Raw genomic sequence first — 27109 nt, forward strand, 5'->3', positions numbered from 1 at the left:
TTGTAGTGAGGATGGAATATGATAAAGTGGGAGGAAGGAGAGCAGAAAAAAAGTGAAGTTGATTTGTGCAGGAATAGTACACAGGATCATTAGTTTATTCCTTCACTATTTACACTGAGCTTCATTATTGTGCCAGCTCAGAGATGGGCATTGAAGATGCAGTGCTGAAGGAGATGATCTCATGGGGAAAAAGAGGATGATTATTATTGAAGTGCATAGGAGACAGATAAGTGCAATGAAAATCTTTGTCTCATGTAGAGCCTGGATTGGAAAAGAATCATCCAGCTGTGTGATCAGAATGCATACCCTTTAGACCATTCAGGTAAAGAACATGATTCCTGGTTTCGACCCCACCGTCCGTTCTTTCCTCACCCAACATTGCAGCCATTCCCAGCTCACTATTCTATCTTTGACGTGGTATCTGTTTGCAATAGTGCCCTCTATGGGTCCTTCAAATCAGAGAGGCACACATGTCTGAGGCTCACAGTTCTAGGAACTTTTTCTGTGTAAATAGGACAAAAATTTTTAATATCAATTCTGCTCAAGCAATGTAAACTAGCAAACAATTTACTAAAAAGTGGTGTTACGTATTAGTGAATTTTCTAGCATTTTGGCTAAATCTAAAAATAATTTTAAAATATTTATAAAATATAAATATATCTATAAACTTTGGTTCTATAGCTCTACTTCTTTTTTAAACTGTATTAATTTACAAATATAATATGCCCACAATGTGACACTACAGAAAGATCAAAGGAGCATATAAAGATGATGCTTTTTACCCTTTCCAATGACATATTTTTAAAAGTCTTACCTCTGGATGTTTAAAACCAAAGTATTCTGCTATTTCAAAATGTCATTGTTTGCACTCTAGCTAAATTGTAGAAAAAAGGCAAATCTGAATAAGACATTATTCTTTCAGTTATAAAAAATAATCATTGAATTTATTGAAAACTAATGTCAAATATATAATACAATATAATTCTAAGAACAGTCCTATGAAATAAGTATTGCAACCAAATTATTTTCATTTTATATATCGGGTAGCTAATGCAAAAAGACTTTCAAATGATACGTTAGTGTCTATTCATTCCACAAGTATTTACAGGGCATCTGCTCTATGCCAGCAGTATTCTGTATCCAAAACAAAGATTCTCAATTTATTGGAGCTTACATTCCAGCTGCAGAGAGAAAGACAATAAATAAATAAGAAAATGATATAATAGAAAGTTCTATGGAAAATAAAATAGAGCTGGGAGGAGGTCGTTTGTAGTTTTTTTTCTTCTTTTTCTTTCTTTTTCTTTTTCTTTTTTGAGACAGACTGTTGCTCTATCACCCAGGCTGGAGTGCAGTGGAGCCATCTCAGCTCACTGCAGCCTTCACCTCCCAGGTTCAAGCAATTCTCCTGCCTTAGCTGGGATTACAGGTGAGCACCACCATACCCAGCTAATTTTTGTATTTTTAGTAGAGATGGGGTTTCACCATTTTAGCCAGGCTGGTCTCAAACTCCTGACCTCAGGTGATCTGCTTGCCTCTGCAAAAAGGTGTGAGCCATTGCACCTGGCCCTGTAGTTTTAAAGAGTGCCACTGAGACAGTGACATTTGAGCAAAGGCTTAAAGAAGATGTGGAAGAACACCGTGTGTATGTCTGGGGAAGAATGTATAAGGTTGAGGAGGCAGCCAAGGTAGAGTCTCTCAAGTGGGAGGGTGTGCAACATGTTTCACAGTGAATGAATCTAAGCTTTCACTTAGAATTTCTGTGAGGTAATAGGATAGACATAGTTGGAAAAGAGTAAGTTGTGTATTTTTACAAGTCCTTGACTTTTTAAAGCATTGCATTTAACAAGCATTAATTGCATCTCAATGATTCTTTCATTTGTTCTTGATTCAGCAAATATTATCTCAGTTCCTAGTATGTATCAGGTACCTTGATAAAAAGGACCAGCAAATTACCGCCCACAGGGACATGAGATAGAAGACATAGCCCGTGTTCTCTAGGAGCTTACCATACATTGCCTAAGACACAGTACCACTATTGTACCCACCAGGATTATCTAACTGAACATGCATTAAACTTTCAATCATAGTTAATGAGAGCAAAGAGCTACATCTCATAAAATAATTATAATAACATTATTTACATAAAATCTTATTTGGGGAATTTAAAATCTTTACAGAAAATGTTTTAATAATCTTTACAAAACCCATGTGCTTATATGTATTGTATTAGTCAGGGTTCTCTAGAGGACAGAACTAATAGGATAGATGTATATCTGATGTAAATATGAAGGGGAATTTATAAGGGAGTTTTGACTCACATGATCATAAGGTGAAGTCCCACGATAGGCCGTTTGCAAGCTGAGGAGCAAGGGAGCCAGTCCAAGTCCCAAAACCTCAAAAGTAGGGAAGCTGACAGTGCAGCCTTCAGTCTGTAGCCAAAGGCCCAAGAGCCCCTGACAAATAACTAGTGTAAGTCCAAGAGTCCAAAAGCTGAAGAACTTGGATTCTGATGTTGGAGGGCAGGAAGCGTCCAGCATGGGAGAAAGATGAAGGCCGGAAGACTCAGCAGGTCTGCTCTTTCCACCTTCTTCTGCCTGCTTTATTCTAGTCATGCTGGAAGTTGATTAGATGGTGCCCACCCAGATTGAGGGTGGCTCCGCCTCTACCAGCCCACTGAATCAAATGTTAATCTCCTTTGGCAACATCCTCACAGACATAATTAGGAACAATACGTTGCAATCCAATCCAGTTGACACTCAATATTAACCATCACAAGTCCACCCCTTGTCGGCATGAACCCATACACATCTCCTGAAATCATACATAATCTCCAAATAAAGACAATAATAAGGTCATAATTACACAGCTTATGCACTGGGGAACCAAAATATGTGAGTGACTTGCTTTATTGTGATACTAGTTTTAGTGCTGTGATCTGAAATCAAACCTGCAATATCTTCGAGGTATACCTCTAAATGTCCATGGGTGATTTCATAATTGGCCAAGTGTTCCTGTTATATGGTGCCTTCCCTAATTCACAGTTACAAATGATTACCCTTTCTTTGGCTCTCATTTTATCTTGGTTAATTTTTTTTTGTATCAGTTTTCATGTTTCCTTTATTAGGCCATATGCTTTGACCATTCCTTATACATTTAGACAAAAGGAACAGACATTTGATCAAGAGAATTCAGCATGCAAAGTACACTCAGAAAGCAAAGCAATTCAGTGTGGTCAAAGCAAAAGTTGCACTATGGTCTTGTGTAGCCTATTGTTTTATCCTGAAATTGGATTTGAAGCCAAAGTGTGATATGAGGAGGTTTGTCTCTTTAGAATAATTTGGCATAGTATACGCTGAAATCAGATATGGGGCAAGTAATAAGGAATCTTCTGCAGTAATCCAGGGAAGAAATAGTGAGCATCTTAATGCAGCCACAATGACGAACCTGGAGATATTTGGAAAATAAACTAGAGCAGTGCTTCTCAAACTTCCCTGTACTTTAGGACCACCTAGAGAGCCTTGAAAAACTCTGATGCCTGCACCTCACTCCGTACAAAGTAACACAGAATCCTTGGAATTATTATTTTTTAACTCTGTAGGTAATTTCAATGCTCAGCCAAGTACTTGGTAAATCACTGGATGTGGGCGACAAAGATAGGATATTCCTAGTTTTCTAATCTGGGACAAAAGAGTGAAACATAAGCATATTTAGTGTGGATAAATAAGCAAATTTAGAGTGGAGAAATTTAAGTTTGGTTTTGGACAAATGGAAATTAAGTGCTAACATGTAGTCGTATATGCAGTTCTTGCACTTAGGGAAAAGATGCAGTTTAGAGGTATACACTTTCAAGATTTTCTGCATGTATTAATAGATATTATTTACAATCATTGCGAATATGATGTCTAGTGAATGCATGTGAAATGAGACTAAAAGAGGACTGTGAGTGGACCCTGGGAGCATCAACATGTGAGAAATTGGCAGAGGTAGAAAAAGAACACCAAAAAAAAAAAAAAAAGGAAAAGTAAGTGGTATCTCCAAAGCTCAGTTAGAAGAGGGGTTCAAGAAGCTGGAGGTGGTTAGTAGTCTTAAATGCTGAAGAGAGTTTAGTACGGATCTGGGCTGTATCTAGTATATTTGGTGAGGTCACTGTTAACCTTAGGGAGATCAGTTCCTAAGCACATTGTGGACAGAAACTAAATAAAAATATATTATGGAGTGATCAAAACGGGAGGAAAAAGCAAGTTACTGTAGCTCCTAGAGTGGTACAGTGGTTGTTTCCTGTTGTGTTGGAAAACATCTCTGATTTTTTATAGAAACTCTTGTATATTGTTTAACTTTAAATATTACCTCTCTGTATTTGAAATAGTTGTGTAAATAAGACATTTGTCAGCCCCAAAATAAACCAAAAAATGATGAATTTTTAAATAATTTTAAAAGACAACTTGTAAGCATACTAGTCTCATTTATGACCATTAAATAAACAATGAACAAATAAAATTTGAAAAGCTTATTATTTTCACCTTAAATGTCTTATAGTCAATGTGTATATTTCAGGAATATTGCACCAATCTCACTTTCACTAAATTTGAACTAAGGCATAAAGGACATCTAAAATTTGAATGTTGTATGGTTAATTAACATTTAATAAACTTATTTTCTTTGTTTAAATGTCTTTGAAAATCAAATGTCTCATGCTATTTTTTCTCATCAATATAATCCCAGTAGTCTTAGGAATGATTTTGTTAAATTGTTTGACAAAACCTAACTTGGCTACTTGTAATTTATAGTTGTTCACCCCTGTCACTTTGCAGTTTTACCCTACTGAAAAAATTTAGATTGTCTTGAAGCTGAATTGTTGACTGGATTTCCTATGTAGTTCACAGTATGGTTACAGAATACCAAAACAGCATTGTCGATGTGTTTTAAAAAGCATAGACTTGAAGTCAATGGGAATTTGACAAGACAGCCTGCTTATTATTGTAAGCCATTTGCAAGTTTTATGTTGTTCTTCACCTTAATTTTTAATGTGTAAACTTTAATGAAATTCAATTTTTAAAAGCTACTTAATTTTATTTATTCCCTAAGGAAATGGAATTGTCAAAACAAAAAAGTTGACCATTAAATTTGATTTAAAATTTGATTTTATTTAAAATTTCAAAGGATGACAATGGAAGCCATATAGCACTACTTTTTTTTTTTTTGCCAAGTAGGCATCTGCACATTGTTTTTCACCTTTGAGATACCTTTTAGAGAGAAAGAAATATGCAAAATTTGATTAGTAAATTATCATACTTTGCATTTTATATGCTTCAAAATGTTAATGTCTCATAGAAATTAGATGTTTACAGAAAGTGTATACATTTTCTTAAGTTGTATTAGTCAAAATGAAAGTCAAAACTATTAAATATTCCAATTTAAAAGTATTTTCTACAAACCAGAATTCACTAAAAGAATGGCTTTTCAGGAGCATATCAAATTTTAATGACGTAAGCACTAAAAAGCATCTTCATAAGATGGGTCTCAACTCTAAGACAATCTATTAAACCCAATTTCATATTTTCAGTAATATAAAGGGGACTGTAATCTGTGTTCCAATTTTGTAAATCATCTTGTCCTTTTATTTTTACTAATTAATCATATTTTCATAAATATTATCAACACTGATTAAATACATTTGCCTTTTTTACCTCGTAATCATACCATGTTCTAGTAAATTTGCTTTCCCTTTCTTTTCTTTCTTCCTTTTTTTTTTTTTTCAGGGACAAAATCTCATTCTGTCGCCCAGGCTGGTACAATCATAGCTCACTGAAGCCTCAAAACTCCTGGGCTCAAGCCATCCTCCTGCCTCAGCCTCCTGAGTAGCTAGGATTACAGGCATATGAGCCACCATGCTTGGCCCATTTTTAGAGACTATTTCATACTTTACCTCTTCCTCATAGTCACAAACCCATAACTAGTTCTCTTTACTCTCAGTAAGAGACCTTACATCCTAGTTCATAAAGAAAATGTAGATACCAGGAAGAATGGTTTTACTTTTTCCACATCGAATTTAGAAACCTAGATGTATCCATACTTATTTTTTTCTCTCTCTGCTCGTCTTCTATCCTGTTAAATAGAAACAATGCCACTGCCTCTCTTAAAGCCCACTTTCTCCACTTGTACTCTTGACTCATCATCCCCTCTTCCCTTCTGAAGAGCTTCTTCTTTCTCTTTCCCAAATCATTTTCACTAGTGTAAAATCATACTTAAATATAATCCATTAAGAAAACATCATTAGTCCTCCTATGACCTTGTACAGGCTGCCTTCATTTGTCTTTTAGCTAGCCCAAGAAAACCTTTAGAGAGATTCATGTATTGCCTCTACTTCTTCATATTCTATTCACTCAATTCATTCTAGCCTGACTTTTGTCCCTGTCACTTCCCTGAAACCCCTATTATAAAGGTTACGAATGGTTTTTGTCTCTTCAAATCCAGTGGACACGTTTCTGCTCTTTGACGCAGACTTTCAGAAACATTCATCATGGTTGATTGTTCCTTACTTTTTGGAACACTTCCTTCTCTTGGCACGACATCACACTCTCTTGTGCCCCCAGGTCAGTCCTAGGGCCTTTCTTTTTCTCTATATTATTTCTTCCTTTTGTGAAGTCATCTAGCCTGGTGACTTCAAATACCATTTTATTTTGAAGTCTCTAAAACTTGCACCTTTATCCTTGACCTCTTTAGTGAATTCTCCACTCATATATCCAGTGGCACAATTGATGTCTTCACGAATGCTATGCTTACTAGACATATTAAATGTAAAATATTAAAATTGCACCTCTTCAATACTTTCTTCATTAGGCTTTATTCTATCTCAGTAAATTGTCTACATTCCACAGTTCAGTAGTTCAAGCCAAATATCTAGGATCATTCTTAATTTCTACTTTTCTCTATGTCTCTCTGAATCTAAGCATTCACCAACTGGAACCTCAGAGCTATCCACTTCTCTATATCTCCATGGATATTATGAAAGCCACATTATTTCAACATAATCAGACTCCTTGCTTTCACCCTTAACCCCCTTATCCCATTCCCTATAGTCACAAGCATCTTTTGAAAATGTACATCAGATTATTTTATCACCCTCCTTTAAACCTTTCTGCGGCCTCCCATTACACCTACAATAAAACCCAATCTCCCACAGGGTTCAGAGCTCCCAGAGATCTGGCTATTGCCTGCTTCTCTCATTTTCTTTCATACTATTCCTGTCCTGTCATGAATCTACAACCACAAAAGCCTTCTTTTTTCCCCTTGAACATACCATGCTCATTCCCACCTCAGTCTTTGCACCTGTAGTTACTTCTACATACCTGGCTGCTTTTACTCACTTCCACATTTTATTTAATGTGAGGTGCCATCTCATCTCTCAGTTTTCAACTCAGGGAGCTTTTTACTGACTATGTATCTGATATGCATTTATGTATTCTGGTGATCCTCTGTCATGCTCTCCTCCTCTATTACTACCTTTCTAACAATAATACTACAGATAGGTCTAACAATTGGAACTGGAAATGGTCCAATTAATATATCTTTTTTTTTTAACTCATTATGACATTTTCCTCCCTAAAATGTAAGCTTCAGGAGGGCAGGGACTTTTTCTGTCTTGCTCATCACTTCTGAGTTAGAACAGCTGTTGGCATATAGTGGGGCTCAAGAAATATTGGTTAGAAGTTGAATACATAAAGATGCTAAGTCAGTGTCTCAAGCTCCTTTTTGTGTGCCGTTTAGTTCCTCTTATATTAGATGCTCAATTTGCTTATTAATCAATTAGGTGACATTGAATTTCCCACCAGACTGTGTAACATAAGACACAGTTCAAATACTGTTCAAATACTGGGGAAGACAAAGTTCAAACACTATGTAGCATCTGGGTTTCACTCTCTCTTCATTCAATAATGTTTTAAAATATGAGCCATAAAAAGTGAGCACTAGAAATGGCATAAATTCAGTGAAATATTGATATAGAACAATGTTGCTTTTATTTAAAAATATATTTCATTGGGTATTTATTTCTAATAACATTGTATGATGTTTCACGATATAAAATATCCATCATTCTGTTTTATTCTTAGGAAAAAAAATCTGTTCCCTCCTGCTTGATTAAAAATGGAGTACAGCAAAACACTGAAGGGCTTTCTAATTATCAAATAAATATTAAATTATGTCCAATGTCCTTTTACTGTTAATGTCTTTTAGCCTGACTCTCTGAAAAATTGCTCTTTTAATAAAAAGTAAAATTATTTTTTGGTCATCTTTATTTCTCAGAAATAGAATGCTACCACATATTTTCACAAACCATCCTCTGGTTTTAGATAAGGATATTTAGAATCCTCAGACCATTTCACATTTTAAAAATAAATATAAAGTCATTTTTTCCCGAAATGTAATTGATTTAAAAAATTGCTTTGAAAATTTCTTCAAAAAATGACAACTTTAGGTTTGCATGTAGTAATTGTCAAGACTCTTAAATCATAGAAACAAGAACGTAAAAATAGAATTTCCTTAAGCCAAAATGTGGTATTATTAGTTTAAATATGCAGATATGTTAGTAAGGCACCTGGCCTTAAAAGTGGCTGCAAAGGGGATCTCTCTCCATCTTGTGTGTTTGTCTACTTTCTCCTGTCTCTGTTTTATTTTCTCCCAGTGTAGTAAGCTTTGGGATAGGAAAGTGGTTAAGTGAGGAATCAGTGATCACCAGCAGCTCTGAATAAACTTCATTCCAGTTTAATGACCAACAAGAAAAAAAAAAAGCTTTAACTTTCCCAGTTCCACTGAAGGATTTTGATAAAAGCAGAGTACCTAATTCCTATGATTAGTGCAGATGGGGATACTTTCTCATTTTTCTGGGCAAGAAGATAGAGTCTGCTTTCAATGGATAGGGAAAGGAGAACAGGGTAGTGCTTGGCTGCTCAGAGCATACAATGGAAACCTCTGCTTACCATAATATATCTCTCCCATCTGTGGTCACCCCTCCCCAGTCAGAGGCTGCCCCACCAGCATTTGATGGCATGATTCTCGCAATGTCCTGAACAACTCTCTGTATGATATTTATTTCCCTTCATCAAGCCCAATTGTAGTGCGTCATGATTCTCAGCGACCTACAGGGTGAACAATTATCTTAACCAACTTGGCACAGTCAGTATAAATTTGAAGCAAAAATAGCTCTGTTAAAATTAAAATTGGCATGTAAAAGAGAGAAACAGTGTTAGTCCCTACTTGAGAGCACATATCGTATCCTGCTGTCGAGGCTGGTAAACTTTGCTTCCCTGGTGTAGATTTCTTTGATCAACCCATCTGCCTGGCTAGATTCAGCCCATGAGAAAGGTTTTTCTTGTCCTCCATGGAACCCTGAGAGGGGAGCTGGAGAGGGAGGTGCACATGCTGTGACTGCGCTGATTGAGCAGCCACTTCATAGTTGCATGAGAATGTGAATTGGGGGATTATTTTGTTATGCTAGGAGGTGGAGGTTTTGTGGTTGTTGTTGTTATTGTTTTATTTTTTTTTTAAGAAAAAAATTTTCTAAAAATCTATGCCTATTGCTTATCAGTTTCACCACAGGGTAACTAGTATCTAATAGCTCATTTTTTTTTTTCTTCTTCAGTCTGTATCTTTGTATGTGTCTCTGCCCTTGAAGTTCTAGCAACAAGCCTCAGGGCTCTGCCCATTCCCTAAATTCTTAGATTAACTGACTGTTTTTTACTTGACCTCTGCCTTGAGTCCACTGAAGACAATAGAATGCTGTCACCTCCCCAGGCAGCATCCCAGTTGATTTTTCCTTTCAAATAAGGTCCTTAATCTCTCTCTCTCTCTCTCTTTTTTTTTTTTTTTTTTTTTTTTTTGCAAGGAATGCCTACACCAAGAGGTATTAGGTCTAGTCCTGGAAGATCTGGTGCCCTCTTTGAAGTTCTCCCTGATCTTTTTTCTAACTGGAGAATAGGGCATAGCATCCCTGAGCTCTTAGATTACTTGCAAAGGGCAGAAAGCATCTCTAACTGAAGCTGTGTAATTACATGGTGCCCCTTTTATGCTTGCAAATGAAGCTTGGAGTATGACTTTTCACTTCTTTTAGCCCCTGGAAAAAAAGGCCATGGAACAAGCATGCTTACATTTTTCTCCCCAATTCTGAAAAGCTATAGTTTCATTAGATGAAAAAAATTGAATCCTAAACTCAATGAACAATAATTTGGCATGCTTAATTTTCCTTCTCTATCCATCATCTATTTTTACTTTCTTCTCTTTGTTCCTCTCTCTAAGGAATCTATTCAAAATTGCTGTTTCTCCTGGCTTCCATATTTCGGAACATTGTTCAACCTTTTTGTGACTAATGTTCTGCGAATTTCTCAGTGACTTTGATTCAGACTCTCAGATCTTTTGCTTCCTTGTTTTTAATTGCTTCTCTAGTTGACTCGTCCTGTGTATTTTAATATCTGATTATTTTTTCATCACCAAGACAGATACCTTCATCAGCCCTAATCACTCTTCACTCTTACTCATATAATCGCCAGCAGTTTTCAATTGTTTATTTTTCCCTTCTCTAACTTATAGTATCCATTTCTACTTAATCTTCTTAAAAGGGTAAGCTGATAATGCAACCCCTTGCTCCTAAACCTCTGGTGACCTCATTCATTTATTCTTTCAGTCTTTGATACCTGCCAAATACCATGCTAGTTATTGTAGATAAATGATGACTAATGCAGAGCAGCTCCAGCTTTCATGATGTTTATAGTCTATCCGAAAAAAAAAATTTAAAGACATGCTTCTTTCCCTGGTTTTTAGAACTCTCTCCAGTATGCTCACAACTTTCTATCCTCCTGATGAAAACATTTATCTGACTTTTACAGCATATCTTTGTTTTTTTTTTTTCCTATGTAGTGAGAGCACAGTGGCTTTTTAGAGGACTCTTACCACTAGACTCTGCAACTTTAAGCTTGGCACAAACTCTTTGTGTCTCAATCTCTTAGTCTTTATTTTTTTATTTTATGGAGATAGAATCTCACTCTGTTGCCCAGGCCAGAGTGCAGTAACACAATCATAGCTCCCTGTAACCTTGAACACCTGGATTCAAGTGATCCTCCCATCTCAGCTTCCTGAGTGGCTGGGACTACAGGGGCAGGGCACCACACCCAGCTAATTTTTCTATTTTTTTGTGGAGGCAAGGTATTGCTATGTTTCCCAGGCTGGTCATGAATTTCTGGGCTCGGGCCTCCCAAAGTGCTGGGATTATAGGCATGAGCCACTGCACCCAGCCTCAGTCTCATAGTCTTTAAATGATAATGATAGGAAATAATTACTTACATGTATCAAGTATTTGCTTTGGGCTGGCAAATCCTAGTGGTTAAAAGCACAGACTCTCGGTCAGTCACACTGCCTGGCTCTGGGTCCTGGTGCTGTTCCTTATCAGCTATATGACTGTCAGGTCTCATTGCCTTGGCGTCTTCATCTGTAAATTCATCTGTAAAGTGGGGAGAATAACATTGGGAATGATTAAATAAGTTAATAAAGTAAAAACCATTGAAACAGTGCCAAGCACACTGTAAGAGCTATGTAAGTGTTAGCAATTTCTGTTATTACTTTTTTTTTTTTTTTTTTTTTTTTTTTGAGACAAGAGTCTCGCTCTGTTGCCCTGGCTGGAGTGCAGTGGTGCGATCTTGGCTCACTGCAACCTCCACCTCCTGGTTCAAGCAATTCTCCTGTCTCTGCCTCCTGAGTAGATGGAATTACAGGCACGTGCCACCACACCTGGCTAATTTTTGTATTTTTAGTAGAGATGGGGTTTTACGATGTTGGCCAGGTTGGTCTCTAACTCCTGACCTCAAGTGATCCACCTGCTTCTGCCTCCCAAAGTATTGGGATTACAAGTGTGAGCCACCACGCCTGGCCAATTTCTGTTATTACTTTTCTTAATAAGTGGCACTATTATTCATATTTTACCAATTAGGAAACGAAATACTTTGCCCAGGGCCACACGTAAGTGACAGAGTCAGGGTTCCAACCTGGACATCCTAGTTTCAGAGGAGGCATTGGTAATTACTACTCTATACAGTCTCCATTATGGGATTTCTGTAATAATGTAGTTAAATAATCAATATATAATAAAATTTAAAACTGTAATGCACTATGAATATTTCAGATATTATTATGCATACTATAGTGAGTTATGTTTGAGACACTAATTTTTTTTCTTTTCCATCGCTTAAAACCTTTTCACTATACCAGTAATTACAAACAACATTTTAATGGCATTGTATAATTAGACAATCCCTTCACATACATGCATGTATTTACATTGCTACTTTCAGAGGATGGCAAAGTCAGTAAAATCATCTGTATTTTGAAAAAGAGAATGCTGAGGATCAGAAAAGTTAAGTAACTTGCCCAAGTGTTCACAGATAGTAAATAAGAAAATCTAATGTAATTCCAAAGCGCCAAATGTCATCCAGTGTTTTGCTATCTTACCCTGCTGTTTTCTAATGATTTATTTTTTAACAGTTTGAAAACTAATTTCATAATATAGTTTACCGTTATAAATTTATGTAAATATTAATATATCTTTGTGTACAACTGCATAACTAGTTGAACTTATATTCTTTTCTTTTTCTTTTTAAAGATTGTGATTGCTAGCATCATGTGCAGTTACAATAAAAATGACTGGATGGAACTTGCCAAGAAGTCTGAGGTAATGGTTGCTTTAGTATATATTTATTTTATTTCTTCTCTCCTATTTTTATTAGTTTTAAATAAAGAGCTGCCATGAAAAATAATACAATAGAAGTAAAATTGAATTGAAAATGTAACTTAAAACATTTCTATTATAATTTGTTTACCCTATGTTTTCATTAAAATGATGGAAATGTAAATTTAAAAGGAATTTATTCTATAAAAGCGGTCTCTTGGATTTCACACACTACCTAAAAATCCTTTATTCTCTGAATCCATACACTCTTTATTTGCATGTTAAGCAAACTGTATATTGTGATGGATGCCATGATAAAATTTAATTCTACCTTTGAGAGTCTAACTTGATCTTACCTTGCCTTTAGGCAAACTAGTTTGACAGTAAGAGAAGAAATTTTGAATATAAAACGCTTGAATATTTAAAGTATAAAAGGTTCATTTAATACTATTCTAGTTTGAGTACAGACATGCATAAAAGAGTGGGACAGAATGCTTCTGAATGGAACACTAGTCAGCAGGTTTTCCATAATATAAATTGAATCCTGCACAAATGCAAACAAGTAACCATGTGCTTTAAATTTGTATTTCAAATAGAAAAATACATACTTAAAATTATACACTTATGTCCATCATGCTGTCATGGAAAATAGTCTGGAGAGTCTTAGCTGGGATTCCTTGAAAACCTCTCAGTAATGTAGAAGACTAAATCTAACTATACCAATGAACTAATTGACGCTACATTATAAAATATTGCAAAGCTGCCTATAGTGTTCAAAAATGTTGATTATACATTTTTTTGGATATTTTAAAACTGAGAAGGGAAAAATTACTACTGGGACTTAGAGGGGTGAAGTTAAACATGATCAGTAATTGGCCTCGTGATCTTCCATGCTGGGTTCATTTGATACATGTATTTACCTAATTGACCATGAAATCTTCCACAGAGCCCGTGCTTGGCATGAGCTTTGCCAATTTTAAGCTGACTATGATGAATGGCTTTATCATGCCACTTGCTTCTCTGCCTTTCTGTAAGAACAAAATACTTTTCAAAATTATTTTTTTCAATATTAGACATTAATTTTTAAATAGACAAGATTACTTTTTATAAGTCAAAAGCCTTTAATTATAAACAAACTAGCTGACCTAAAGGTATTTTTCACATTTCATATTTTTCTTTAATTTCAGTTTTATTTAATATCACCTTCTAATTACTCTATAGCAAAAACATAAATAAAAAGAAAGGAAGAAAGAAAAAAAAGAAAGAAGGGAGGAAAAGGTATGCCTTTTGTTCAGTCAAAACAGTCTGCAAAATCTCTCCATAGCAGAGCAGTCTACATAACAAGAGGGTATGATAATGTCAATTAAAAAATAAAAGTCTTCACTATAATCTTAAATCTGGACTAGCCCAGGAGATGTCATATGAAGGAAATATCCCCCAGGCCTTCACAGCTTCTAGGAGGGTAGGATTAAGCAGTGTGATTTCATCACGGCTCATATGGAAGGCACCCAATAACGTTTTGTAGAATCAGTATTTGGTTTTGGTTTTATGAATATGCTTCAAAACAGGTTAAAACAGATTTCCTTACAATGGAAAAACCCACATTAAAACAAACCAACAAAAACATATTCAAGTCAAAATTACTGTACTACCTAACGTGTACATTTCTTTTGGGGTGGTGATATAGGGATGTAAGAAATCAGAGTCACCACACCAGCACTCTAGCATGGCACCTGTTTTAAGTTTAGCTAATGATGTGATGTGATGATGTATACTAAACCTTAAGTTTATAAAACCCTCTTTATGGCAGATTAATTCTTGAATTACACAATAGAGAGCTGAGGAAACTTGCTATCAGCTTTTTACTACTTTATCTGAAACAGAAATGACACATAAGGAGCAGTAGAACCTTAGAATGCACATGCGTTTCCTGTTGTCTTCTATATTCTTCAACCTGGTTTGAATTTGTCATGTTTTTGAGCACCATAAAGAAGTTTCTACTACTTGTGTCAAATCAGTAGCATTGTTAGAATCTAGTTAGTTTTCTTGATCCAGGTACCTGATCACAGGCTGTCTTGCTTTTCTGGAACCTTGGTAGTCTACTCCAATTCTATGCAAAAGAAGATTTATGAAACACCTACTATGTATAAAGTCCCTGGCTAGCCAAAACAAAGATGAATAATAGGGAGCAATCAGATATGCCAAATTGAGCCATTACTGAAGGTTCACAATATTCACTTGTAAATGGATCTTTAATCCAGTGTAGTCGATCTTGAATCAATTTCTTTCTTAATTTGTAATCAGCCTTGAAAATAGAGCCTGAGTAAAAGTTAATGTGAAAAAGCTTTATTGAAGTATACAATCTCAGAGAAGTAAGACTGAGGAGAAAAGAAAAATGAGATAGGAAGATGGGAAAACAAGTGCAATATGGTGCATTCCAGAGCTGGCCACAACTTCACAAGGAAATGGAGCCAATTGCTCAGTCATATGGGACAGGGAATAGCACATCATTTCTCAAGATGATAGAATCACCCATTCGCTCATCACTTTCTAGGAAAGGAAGTGGAAGGAATGAGTCTACTGGCTCCTTCAGTCTCCTGTCTCTCACTGGTCCCATTTCACTCCATAGGGCTCTACTTTCCTCTGAACTTTTGAGTGGCATGTCCTGCCCCTTCAGGGCAGCTGCTAGGGAAGCTAGATTTCCTAACATGGGGTGTGATGCTTCTTCTAAACCCAGAATTGTAGGGGAAGGCCAGAGCCTCCTGACGGGGCCTGGGCACTGGTGCTCCTGGAGCTCTCACTTTGACAGGCTCAGTGGAGGTTGTGACACAACCCACTCTCATCTGGAGAGAGTCTGTGAGAGCGGACAGTTACTATAGGAGATGTGAAGATAGCAACAGGGACTGGGGCTCCCCTTTAACTAGTGGCAAAATTCCTGGGTGACAAGTAGGGCCATCAAATTTGAGGAAGTGTATAATTGGCTGTGGTCCAAAATGCATCATTACCAAGTTTAACTACAATAGCTCCACTAATCTTCTTGCTCTCAACCAATCCAAATTCTTTCCATCTTTCCTAATTTCAGAACCCTTAACTTGACCATTAAGTGCTACTTGGCCACTCCCCTGCCTGCCTCTCCCCAGTGTCACTGTGGGTCTGTTTTCTGCATTCCAGATCCCGCTGCCTTCTTTTCCTCCTCCAACACGTTCCCAACTCAGAGCGTTTGCTGTTCCCTTGACCTGCAATGTTCTCTCTTCCTCAATCCTGAGCCTTTGGCTATGTAGTTTAAACCTCCCTGTCCTATTCTGTAAGACCCTGTCTTCAGAGGCCAGTTGACCAGATGATTAATGAAGCTTAAGCTTCAGGGCATTTACTTGCATGGGCCACTTCCAAGTCCCTATACCTAATTCTGTGTTTACAATGTTTGATTATTGTTTTTTCCTTAAAGAGGGTTTTCCAAATTATTTAAGCATTAGGCTCCCCAAAATCTGGATCTGCCTCTGTCTGTGTTTTTCCTCTGTAGCATATAATAAAGTGGTGATTAACAGTTGTGTCATTGGCCATTACTAATAGTTCCTCTGTCCTGCTTGTTAGAAAGCAAGTTCCATGGGGATCGAGACCCTTGCATAGTTCACTGCTTAATCCTCAATTCCAAGCACAAGGCTTTCTCTACCAGCAGATATTTGTTGAATGAAGTAAAAAAGAAGTATACAGTTCGAGTATTGCCATGTGACAAACAAAAAGGAAGCCATTACAGAATAAATGGGAAGAATGGTATTTTATTTGGCACCCATGAACTTGAAGTGTTTAAAATCCAATGATGATGATTTTAAGTCAGGTACCTGATGAGAGATTGCCAAGGTTCTGACCACCTTTGGTAGGAAGAGACAAGGAAGGTCCAGCAGAAAGGCACAGGCACTAAAACCAAGTGACCACACTATTCCCAGCGGGGCCAAAATAAAACACTAAAACACTAACAAGCCAGGTTCCTATCAGTTTTTTTACCTGAATCTGAGTAGCGATATGTCATGAATTAACTAGCTATGAGAGTTAGAAATCTCAAATAGTTTGAGGTAAAAATCAAACAGAGGCACATTACAGAGATATGTAGGACCAGTTGGATGTTAAGTCTCTGAACAGGGACAATAACAGGACAGAATGGAATCACAGGAGATAGACACGCAGCTGGAGATGAGAGATAGTAACTGACTTTTATGTCCAGTGGGGCCCAGGTCTATCTCAGAGAGGTTTAAGATCCCAGAGAATTTAACTCCAGTTTTGGATAGTTGAGACTAGAGGATAGCATTGCTACTTGGAAAGTCAACATCTGACCCCATGTATTCATTTAACAGAAGTTAAGAGGGAATCCAATAATTGTGCCTTTCATGCCCCAGTACAGTACACTGTTCTCACCCTACTTGAGCTCTGATGTCCTTTGTCAGCCCCTGTCACCCATGGACGTCTTCCCTTCCCACTTGGACCGTGGTATACCGCACCATGCCACTGGCCATGTAGACATCCTTCTGGCTCTGCTCCGCTTAGGCTGTAACATCCCACACTGGGCCCTCATGGCTCCTCCTCAAATGCTCGTGCTCACCTGTCTTGCCCTGCCTGACCAATGACTTTAGAGCTGTATTGATCAGGAAGGTAAGAGAAAGAAAGGAAGAGGTAAGGAAAGAAGGAGAAGAGAGGAGAAATGCTTTGTGCCTGATTTCGTTGTATATGTTGCACAAGAGTTTGTGATTTTGCCACCTTAGTTTCTCTGGGTGTTTTTATAAAGTGGTTCAGAGAATTTTAAAAATTATACCACTGCCGTATTCCAAGAATTTCTCAGGATAGTTTTCCTTTCCCTCCTGAGGTATAGACAATGTAGGACCAGGTGAGTTATCTTAAATCATTTTCATATCAAGGCAGAGGAAGCAAAAGTCAGAGGTCTAGTTGGATGGATAGGTAAGTATTTAGATAGATAGATGATTGATAGGTAGATAGATAAAGTATTTAGATAGATAGTATACATCTTTATAGTATTTACTACAATCCAGAAGTCATTTACTTTTATCAAATTTATTTTTTATCACTCCTCTTTAAATTTTATATATGTTAAAGCTCTTATTTTTCTTTTCAGTTTACTTAAAACTGTAAAAAATAAACTTTCTTTTCTGGCACCTCTCATTTCCTGTATTAGCCTTGGAAACATTTAAAAATACATCTCCCTAGAACTCTTCTGTGCAAATATCAAGTTTATTTATACCTTATAACAACAACTCTGTGACTTAGTTCCACTTTTTAAATATATTTTAATTTTTAATTTTTAATTTTTTTTGGAGTTCTAACTTATCACTGACTTGATCTTTTTCTTTTTTTTTTCTTTTTTTGAGGAAACTAAGGCCAAAAGTAGTGAAATAATGTGTTCAATTTCACACAGCTAGGTTGGAGTGGGATTCAAACCCATAGTTTGGCCCAGAGTCCACACCATATATATATATATACACACACACATACATATATATATATATATATATATATATATATATATACACACACACAACACACACACACAAACTCTCTCTACTGTGTATAGATGGATGATAAATAGATAATGTAGGAATTAGTAACAGTGTTTTTCCTATGTCACTGCCATCACTAGGATATTTCATTTTATAACCATTTAGGTGAGTTAGAATAAACTCCGGGTAAGTGACTAAACTAAAAAGCTTGTGACTAACAAGAATCAGAATGCATGCCCAATTTCAGTTAATTTAACATTTCATGCTAATTCAGCAATTAAGGCTTTTTGAATGGTTAGAGTTGCTTGGAAATGGAATTAACTGCCTTTTAAGGTGGTGTGCATCCTGAGACAGGAATTTTCAAGCAGAGGCCACATGAGTGTTCCTGTTCTCATGGTGTCACCTTGAACAGCATTGTCTGTTTTTGAGGCTTGGATGCACATTTCAAAGGCCTTTCCAGGTGTGTTTGGTGAGTGGGCATTTGTATATGTGTATAATGTTGAGGAAATTATAATAATTAGTCATTGAAAAAATTTTATATTGGACAGGTGATTTTAAAATATTTTAATTTTTACTTCAAGCTTGGAAGCTGTAATGATATCGAGCTGTTATGTTTTTCATAACACACTATGACAACTCCAGCCATAAAATAAGTGATTTGTAGTAAATTATAATAGTGGGTATAAATGCAGGTCCTGGACTCAAAATGCTTGGGTTCAAGACCCTACTATCAGCTATAAGCTGTGGGATGTTGGATAAATCACTTGAACTCTTTATGTCTCAGTTTTATCAATTGTAAAGTAGAAATAATGATATATCCTACCTCTTAGAGTTGCTGTGAGGATAAAGTAAGATAAAACATACAAAGGACATAGTAAAGTATCTGGCATATTGTAAATGCTCAATTAATGTTAGCTATTATTATGTAATATGGTAGCTAGGTGTAAGTATGAAATGAAATATGCATAATGTAAATATATATACAATTATGATGCAAAGCCTTATTTAATCCAAAATGATGTTGAATTGATTTGCTGTTAATTGCTGCATTTCAGTTAAATAGAGGTCTAAAGGAAATATTTGAAGTAACCAGGAAATAAGAAACATGTTATAAGTGTATACTTGCATTATACAATCTTTTCGCTAAGCTGGTAATTACTGCATGGCATGGTTTTGAGACAGGTCATATTATCCACAGTTGACACTTGAGCAGCTGGAGACAAAGAAGGTTGACTGACTTGTCCAAATCATCCCCAATTCCTTAGCTACAGGCGTAAGATTAGAACTCAAGGTTCAGCAGGCTGTGCTTATCCATGCTCACTACCATACCATCAAGGAAAGAGTAGCATGGTTTTCAGCAATTCTCAAATAACATGAAGACTTTTAAAATCGGATTAGGAAAGCAAAACCATAATGAAACCATGTGAAAAAACAGGCTCAATGATCAAACGGACTTTAACAAATGTGCAGAAGAAAAAGCAGACTCACTAATCAATAAAGATAGGCAAGAATATCAACCGATTAATGACTAGCTGGAATTCTTAAGTTTGTTGAGGTCCTACTTAAAATTCATAAAGCAGAAAAAAATAGGCTAAAATCTTAAACAATTAGGAAGGAAAGAGAAAGAAGAAACAACTGTTGCCCTAAAGAAAGGTCTGGTGTACTTAGAAAGTAGTAAACTATTTTTTACTATTTTTTAAGCCTTTGCATGTGATAAACCTGTTAAAATACTCTTGTAACCAATTCAAGCTTCTAGTTGGCCTTACCGAAAAATAAACCGCGGCACTGGAAAAATTATAGAAGTTAGGTAAAAGAATATAAAATTTCAATCGGCTAGTTCATTCCTCTATCTCTAAAATTACTACAACTTTTTTTTTTTTTTTTTTTTTTTTTTTTTTGGAAATGGAGTCTTGCCTGTCACCCAGGCTGGAGTGCAGTGGCGTGGTCTCAGCTCACTGCCACCTCTGCCTCCCAGGTTCAAGCCATTCTCCTGCCTCAGCCTCCCAAGTAGCTGGGATTACAGGCACAGGCCGCCACACCCAGCTAATCTTTTGTATTTTGGAAGAGATGGGGTTTCACTGTGTTGCCTGGCTGGTCTTGAAATCCTAAGCTCAGGCAATCCTCCCACCTCGGCCTCCCAAAGTGCTAGGATTACAGTTGTGAGCTACTGCACCCGGCCACTATAATAACTTTTTTTTTTTTTTTTTCTGAGACAGAGTCTTGCTCTGTCGCCCAGGCTGGAGTGCAGTGGTGTGATCTCGGCTCACTACAAGCTCTGCCTCCTGGGTTCACGCCATTCTCCTGCCTCAGCCTCCCGAGTAGCTGGGACTACAGGCGCCCACCACCATGCCCAGCTAATTTTTGTATTTTTAATAGAGACGGAGTTTCACTGTGTTAGCCAGGATGGTCTCGATCTCCTGACCTCATGATCCGCCTGCCTCAGCCTCCCAAAGTGCTGGGATTACAGGCGTGAGCCACCATGGCCAGCCTATAATAACTTTTAAAAGTGTTTCGTTTATTCTTTAAGTTCTTTACAGAAGACTTCCCACGAATTCTAAGATTCTCAAAGTACTCTAAGAATACTTAGAATGAATTATGTTGTTCATTTATACAAGGTCTATTTGTATACCAAGGAATTAATGATTTAAATAAGAAGGATTCCTATTAAGTAATTAAGACAAAACTATCAATACTTCCTATTTCTTAGATAAACTGTTTTTAAGTATAATAATGTTGATTTTCAGTTAAAAACGTTTTACATTTTGCTTATTCATTCTAGCTAGCCTACTACATTTTTGTTTGTATGCCTACTCCCAGCGTCAGTTATCCATAATTAGTAAGATTTGTGTCCATACAAATAGAAACTATTTAGGAAAGAATAAATGTGATGTCAAACAGATCTGAGTTACAATCTCTACTGTGTCACCTAATAACTAAGCTTGTCATTAAACCTCCCTATGCTTCAGTTCACGTGCCTGTAAAATTGGTAGCATAATAATACGAAGATTATGAGAATTAGAGGTAACAAATATAAAACATATAGAGCAGTGAGTGGCCCCTTATGAGAACTCAGCAAATATTTGGTGTGTGATTGTTGTGGTGGTGGTGGTTGTCATATAGACCTTAATTTGATAGAGTTAGACTGTACCTCACAAGATAGCTGTGATGCAGAAAACGATAGTTAACACTTGACAAATGTGACTTTTGTTATCAATGGTGAAAGCCTATTGGTATATAAATAAAGCTTTGCCTTTTATTTCATTTTCCTTTCTTGTTTAAAGGATTCTGGAGCAGATGCCCTGGAGTTAAATTTATCATGTCCACATGGCATGGGAGAAAGAGGAATGGGCCTGGCCTGCGGGCAGGTAAGGACCTTGACAGCTGCCACTAAGTATGTCACTGTGACATAACAGGCCCCTGTATGGATAGTTACTATACCTTAGGCAATGAGATGCATGGATCAGATGACTGGCTAGAGACTTCCAGGTCTGCATTGTTTAAATATTTAGTGTTTAAAAAGTGGAAAATGAGGGAAGCTGAAATTATAGCAACTGTTTAGTTTTATTGAGGAAAATATCACATTATGTGCTTGACAGGAAGTAATATCATAACAAATAGTTTTTAAAAGCGCTGAAGCAGAATTAGCTGATTTCAAATGCAGTGTTCTTTATTCATTCCTGATGCTGATCCAGTTTCCCTGGAGCAATATACTGTACAAAATGCATTGTTCGTAGTGATTTTGTAGTAAATGGGGCACAGCACAAATTGCATTTTACATTTTTTAGCATATGATCATTATTCACTAACTGTATTTGGGGAGTTGCAAAAAGACTTTGATGCTATTTTTATTTTTGGATACAATAAATGGAACCTTCATACTAAAATACTTTCAAAAGCCTAATGAACAAAATGTGAAATAATATGTTAATATATAGAAAACACTGCATCTTTATGTAACTAGTTAAATGTTCGATGTTAAGGAGCACTGTAAAAACTTAATGCTAAAAAGGTGAGTATTTTGCATCTCATAATTTACCTTTTAAGCCCAGAAGGAAATGGTGTGAATTAAATAATATGAAATGTAGTAATTTCTGACAGATTGTCTAGTCCTGGAGAGTTTACTTTTATCTCCACATCTGGCACAGGGCCTTGTACTTAGTAGGTACCCAGCTTTTTTTTTCTCTCAAGTCATCAAATTGATTTGAATTAAACTCAGAGGCCCTTAATTTGGGAGGGCAAACATTTCTGCTTATTCAAATGAACATAGATTGCTATCTTTGTATTAGCATTCAGGAAGAATTTTAAAGTACTTTGTAAATATTTAACATGCAGAATAGATTTGTGACTTAAGGAGAAACCATTTTTATGTAACAACAAGAAAGGAGGGTCTAGTCAAATATTCTTCAAATATATTCTCTGTTCCACTCACAACAGGTTGCCCAGAAGATCAGTAACTATGATATATGATAACAGAACCAAGACTCAGAACTACCCAGTATGGGGAAAACCTGACATCGAATCGTGACTTTTATGAGTCACATGATTAGATATTAGCATTTAAGTAATGTGATTAAAATGAGAAGGATTCCTTAAAGGATACCTGGAATGGGGGCTGAGTTAGTATTCTTTTCCCATCTCAAGTCAAGATTGTCCCTCCACTTGTTTCACAGTCTCTGAATCTCAGAACGAAAATATTTTTTAGCTACATGGATAGAAACAGCTATGGAGGTTTTGAATCTATTGATTGCTTTGTTAGGGGAGAATGCAATTCAGTATTTCTCTCTTACCACAAATATGACAATTATTTTGAAAATGTTGCCCTAGTCCCACCTGAGTTTATTTTTTGGAGTAGGCTTTTGCTATGTGAGCACATCTGAATTTACTCAGCCATTAAGTGTCTTAGGTGTATCCTTTCTAGAGTTATTTAGCCACATAAAGTTTTGCACAGCCTTTGGCTGAATGAGAATGCCAAATGCTAAAACTTTGCAATCAGAGATATCATTAAGCTTTCTAAAAACTCTTAGAAAACTCATGTTCCAAAAACCATGATATCTTGGCCGAAAAAAATTTAGGAACATTTCCATTTCACTTATTAGTTATAATCTCTACAACTGAAACCAATTCTTCATATCAGCCAAGTTTAGAAATTTTCTTTTGAATGATATTCTCTTGTAAATTATATAATTGAAGAATAAAGCTAATTTAATCATTTTTGTTCCAACATATTTTAAATGATTTCTCTGCCTGAGGACACATGAATGTTCCATATTTTAAATAAAGGCAAGGCAGAATATTAGTGCATTTTAAAAAATGCTTTTCTGTGACTCTGACTTTCCGAAGTGAGCACAAACACACTCAGGCTTATTTGCCATTTCCTCTAGTTCCTTTTACCCCTTCTCTGCCTCCTGTTCCCATTGCTTCTCCCTTTACCTCCCTAAGTTTCAAAGTCTTGAACACTTGCCAATTGGTGGGATGGAGAATTTATACTCAGTGGTGGGGGACTGAAGAGTCATTCTAGTCTCTCTTCCCCATTGCTATGTGATCTTGCATTTCATCTGTTGAAAACTTACTATGTGCTAAGCACAGAGCTGCATACATGGCCAGAACCTTATCAATATTTGCTTCACGAATTAGACATGCTATTGGTTCCATGGCTCAAATATTTATCTGACAGAGACACTTTCTTGTTCAGTACACATTCCTCTCTAAATACTTGATTTTTTTCTCCTTTATCTCAAATATTTTCTGACAAATATTTAATGAGTGAAAAATGATGCCTTTGTACCTAAGTAATTTGCCTGTGTGTAATCAACATTATATAGATCTAACACTGATATATATGCATATATATAAGCTTATATATACACATCTATATAAAATAAGTGATTAAAAATCATGAAATTTGTAAAGAGGGAAGGCCATAATCCATACTGTACAACATTATGGGTTCCATATTTACTTATGAAATTTATAGAAACAGAATCTCAAGCTGACCTTGGGAAACTGCATTGTGTATTCCTGCAAAACAAAGCTTCATATCAAATCTTAAAACACCTCAGCATTGCTAAGTGTTTAAAAGTAGTCTCTTATATTCATTCCATCAGCCATCTGTGTCACCTTTATCAAGCCACTTGCTCTCCTGAAGGATAAGTGTCCATCTCTAAAATATGGGATTTGAACTAAATTATCTTTAAATCTCCTTTAAGCTTTAATATTCTGTTAATGTTAACATTAAAAATAGCAGGCTACTGTTATTTTTAAACTACCTTTAAAGAGCATTGTTAAAACAAAAACAAAGAAATATACAAGTGCATATTGTGTTGCTCTTTTTTAAAAAAATTTACTAAGTTCTGGGATACATGAGCTGAACGTGCAGGTTTGTTACATAGGTATACATGTGCCATGGTGGTTTGCTGCGCCTATCAACCTGTCATCTAGGTTTTAAGCCCCGAATGCATTAGGTATTTGTCCTAATGCTCTCAGCCTTCTGACCCCCCTACCCCCAACAGGCCCCGCTGTGTGTGATGTTTCCCTCCCTGTGTCCATGTGTTCTCGTTGTTCAACTCTCATTTATGAGTGAGAACGTGGTGTTTTGTTTTCTGTTCTTGTGTTAGTTTGCTGAGAATGATGGCTTCTAGCTTCATCCATGTCCCTGAAAGGCACATAAACTCCATTTTTTATGGCTGCATAGTATTCCATGGTGTATACTGTGGAAGACAGTGTGGCGATTCCTCAAGGATCTAGAACCAGAAATACCACTTGACCCAGCAATCTCATTACTGGGTATATACCCAAAGGATTATAAATCATTTTACTATAAAGACACATGCACACGTATGTTTATTGCAGCACTATTTACATAGCAAAGACTTGGGACCAACCCAAATGCCCATCAATGATAGACTGGATAAAGAAAATATGTTGCTGTTTTTAAAAATACTAACATTTCTTTAGCCTGCATTAAGGCAGTATTTTACTTAAGTGATTCTTGTTTTTACTAATGCTTACCCTAACTAATGCTGCTCGCTTTTTGGTATATTTTACTTTGACGAATGAGAATCTAAGCAGCAGTTGCTCAAAAAGGCTATGATTGGTTAAGTGGACATCTTGTACTTAAAGTGGCTAGAATAGAACTCTTGGTCTTTTATACTAGAGGCTGTGCTTCCATTTTAGTTAATGGTGTCAACAACCCTGATGCTCAAGCAAAGGTGAAAATATCATTCGGTTTTGGTTGCATTCATTCCAAAGAATCAAAGTTGTATTACAGCATGAAAAATAAAATATGACTCTCCTTCCATTCCCTCCCAACAACCCTCTGAAGCCGGTTGAGTTTTTATTCCATTTTTCACAAAGCAGAGGCCCTCGAGTTTCCCAGGTCAAAGATTTGGTCAGTGGCTTCTAGACCTGCACTTTGATCTGATATTAGCCTGAATAAAGGGAAGTTGTCTAGAACAGTTCCTAATAAGTAGGTATTCCAATATCAATGTTAAGTATCAATATTATTAACTGAAAATTAAGTGCAGGATTACATAAGCTCTAAAGTTTTTTTATAATTCTATTTCATTTCTCTAAATATATGAAACTACAAGCAAACCTGAATCCACTATTTAGGTTCTGTCTCCTGCGACTAAAGGTGCTTCTCTGGTGTATTAACATCCAGATTTAAAGTTGTCTACATGCAATTTATATAATTCCATTTTCTGTAACAGCATATTACTTAATTGATGTTATTTATTATAACCAATTCTATAAAATTCAGCCAAAATGACACCTTTTTGAGGTCTTCCCCTTTTCCTACATGCTACATGTTCTTACCACGTTGAGTACTAACCTTCTTTTAGCCTACTAAAATTACATTAAATATTTTTACTTCCGTCCTGCAGAACCTTCTTACCCAGTTCAGGCTAGTACCGAATAGACCTCGAGTAGACCTTTGTATTGTGGTGGTTGTTGTGTTTTTAAAATTATTGCCAACAATAGGTGGCAAAAAAATCCTATTATTTCTGTTAAAATAATGACAAGATACGGCCTTCCCTGGCCTGGATTGTCATGCAACAATAAGAAGGTAGACCTTAATTAGGCTCCTCTGACACTGTTTCTGGTACATGTGAATAGTAGCAGACATTTAACTAAGAATATGTGCTCATTCTCAAACATGAATTTGGCCAGTATATATCTTTCTGATTCACCTTTTAATATCAAGACCAACCTTCCCCAGGAGTTGTACTGAACCTCTGAGTTCCTGACATTGTTGTCTTTGGGCTGCCTTCTTTGGCCAGCAGTACCTTTAATTCTTAGACCTTCCATCAGCTATCAAAAGAAAAATAGTTGCCCAGGAGTTGGAAGTGGAGTGAGATATGTGGTAAGAGGCCTTGCCTTCCTGTTTTATCTTCCATATGGCAATAAAGAAGAGCAAGACGCAGCATGCTCCACAGGACTTCTCAATGCTAGTCATATAATCCTCTTGGAATGATTTTCTTTTTCCTGCCATCAGAAAACCTAAAGCTGTTTACTTCTTTTCCTTGAGTTGATGATGGGGCATAGTAAAGCACAGAATTTTGTGACTGAGAAGAACCTTAAAGATTTTCCAATTCATCTCCCTTACATACAGGATAGGAATTAAGGACCAGAAAAGTGCCTAATCTGCCTTAGCCTAAGGTAACCAAGTAGCAAGTCCCACAGCTTTAGTGCCTTTGTTACTGACCCCTGTCTAGTGCTCTGTCTGGTATTCCCAACTGTGTTATTTTGGTGTATCAAAGTTTCTGGTCAAGCAGGAAAAGTCAGTGCACTGCCCTGGCTACTCCCTACTATACCTTTTTGCATACAATTATTATTCCTTCTGCTTGGAATTTATACCTTCTCAGCTGAAATTATCCAAATGGAAATCACCTCT

At 36.4% G+C, this 27109-nt stretch overlaps 1 protein-coding gene across 1 annotated transcript in view; it reads left to right on the top strand.

The window, feature by feature from the left end:
- Positions 1-27109, top strand: part of DPYD (dihydropyrimidine dehydrogenase) — an 806347-nt gene that overhangs the window by 503938 nt on the left and 275300 nt on the right. Inside the window, exons 15-16 of the mRNA XM_003260094.4 lie at positions 12647-12715; positions 21498-21581. Of these exons, the coding sequence (XP_003260142.1) occupies positions 12647-12715; positions 21498-21581 (153 nt within the window). The remainder of the gene's footprint in view (positions 1-12646; positions 12716-21497; positions 21582-27109) is intronic.

This window comes from Nomascus leucogenys, chromosome 12 (genome assembly GCF_006542625.1).
Source record: "Nomascus leucogenys isolate Asia chromosome 12, Asia_NLE_v1, whole genome shotgun sequence".
Lineage (NCBI taxonomy): Eukaryota > Metazoa > Chordata > Mammalia > Primates > Hylobatidae > Nomascus > Nomascus leucogenys.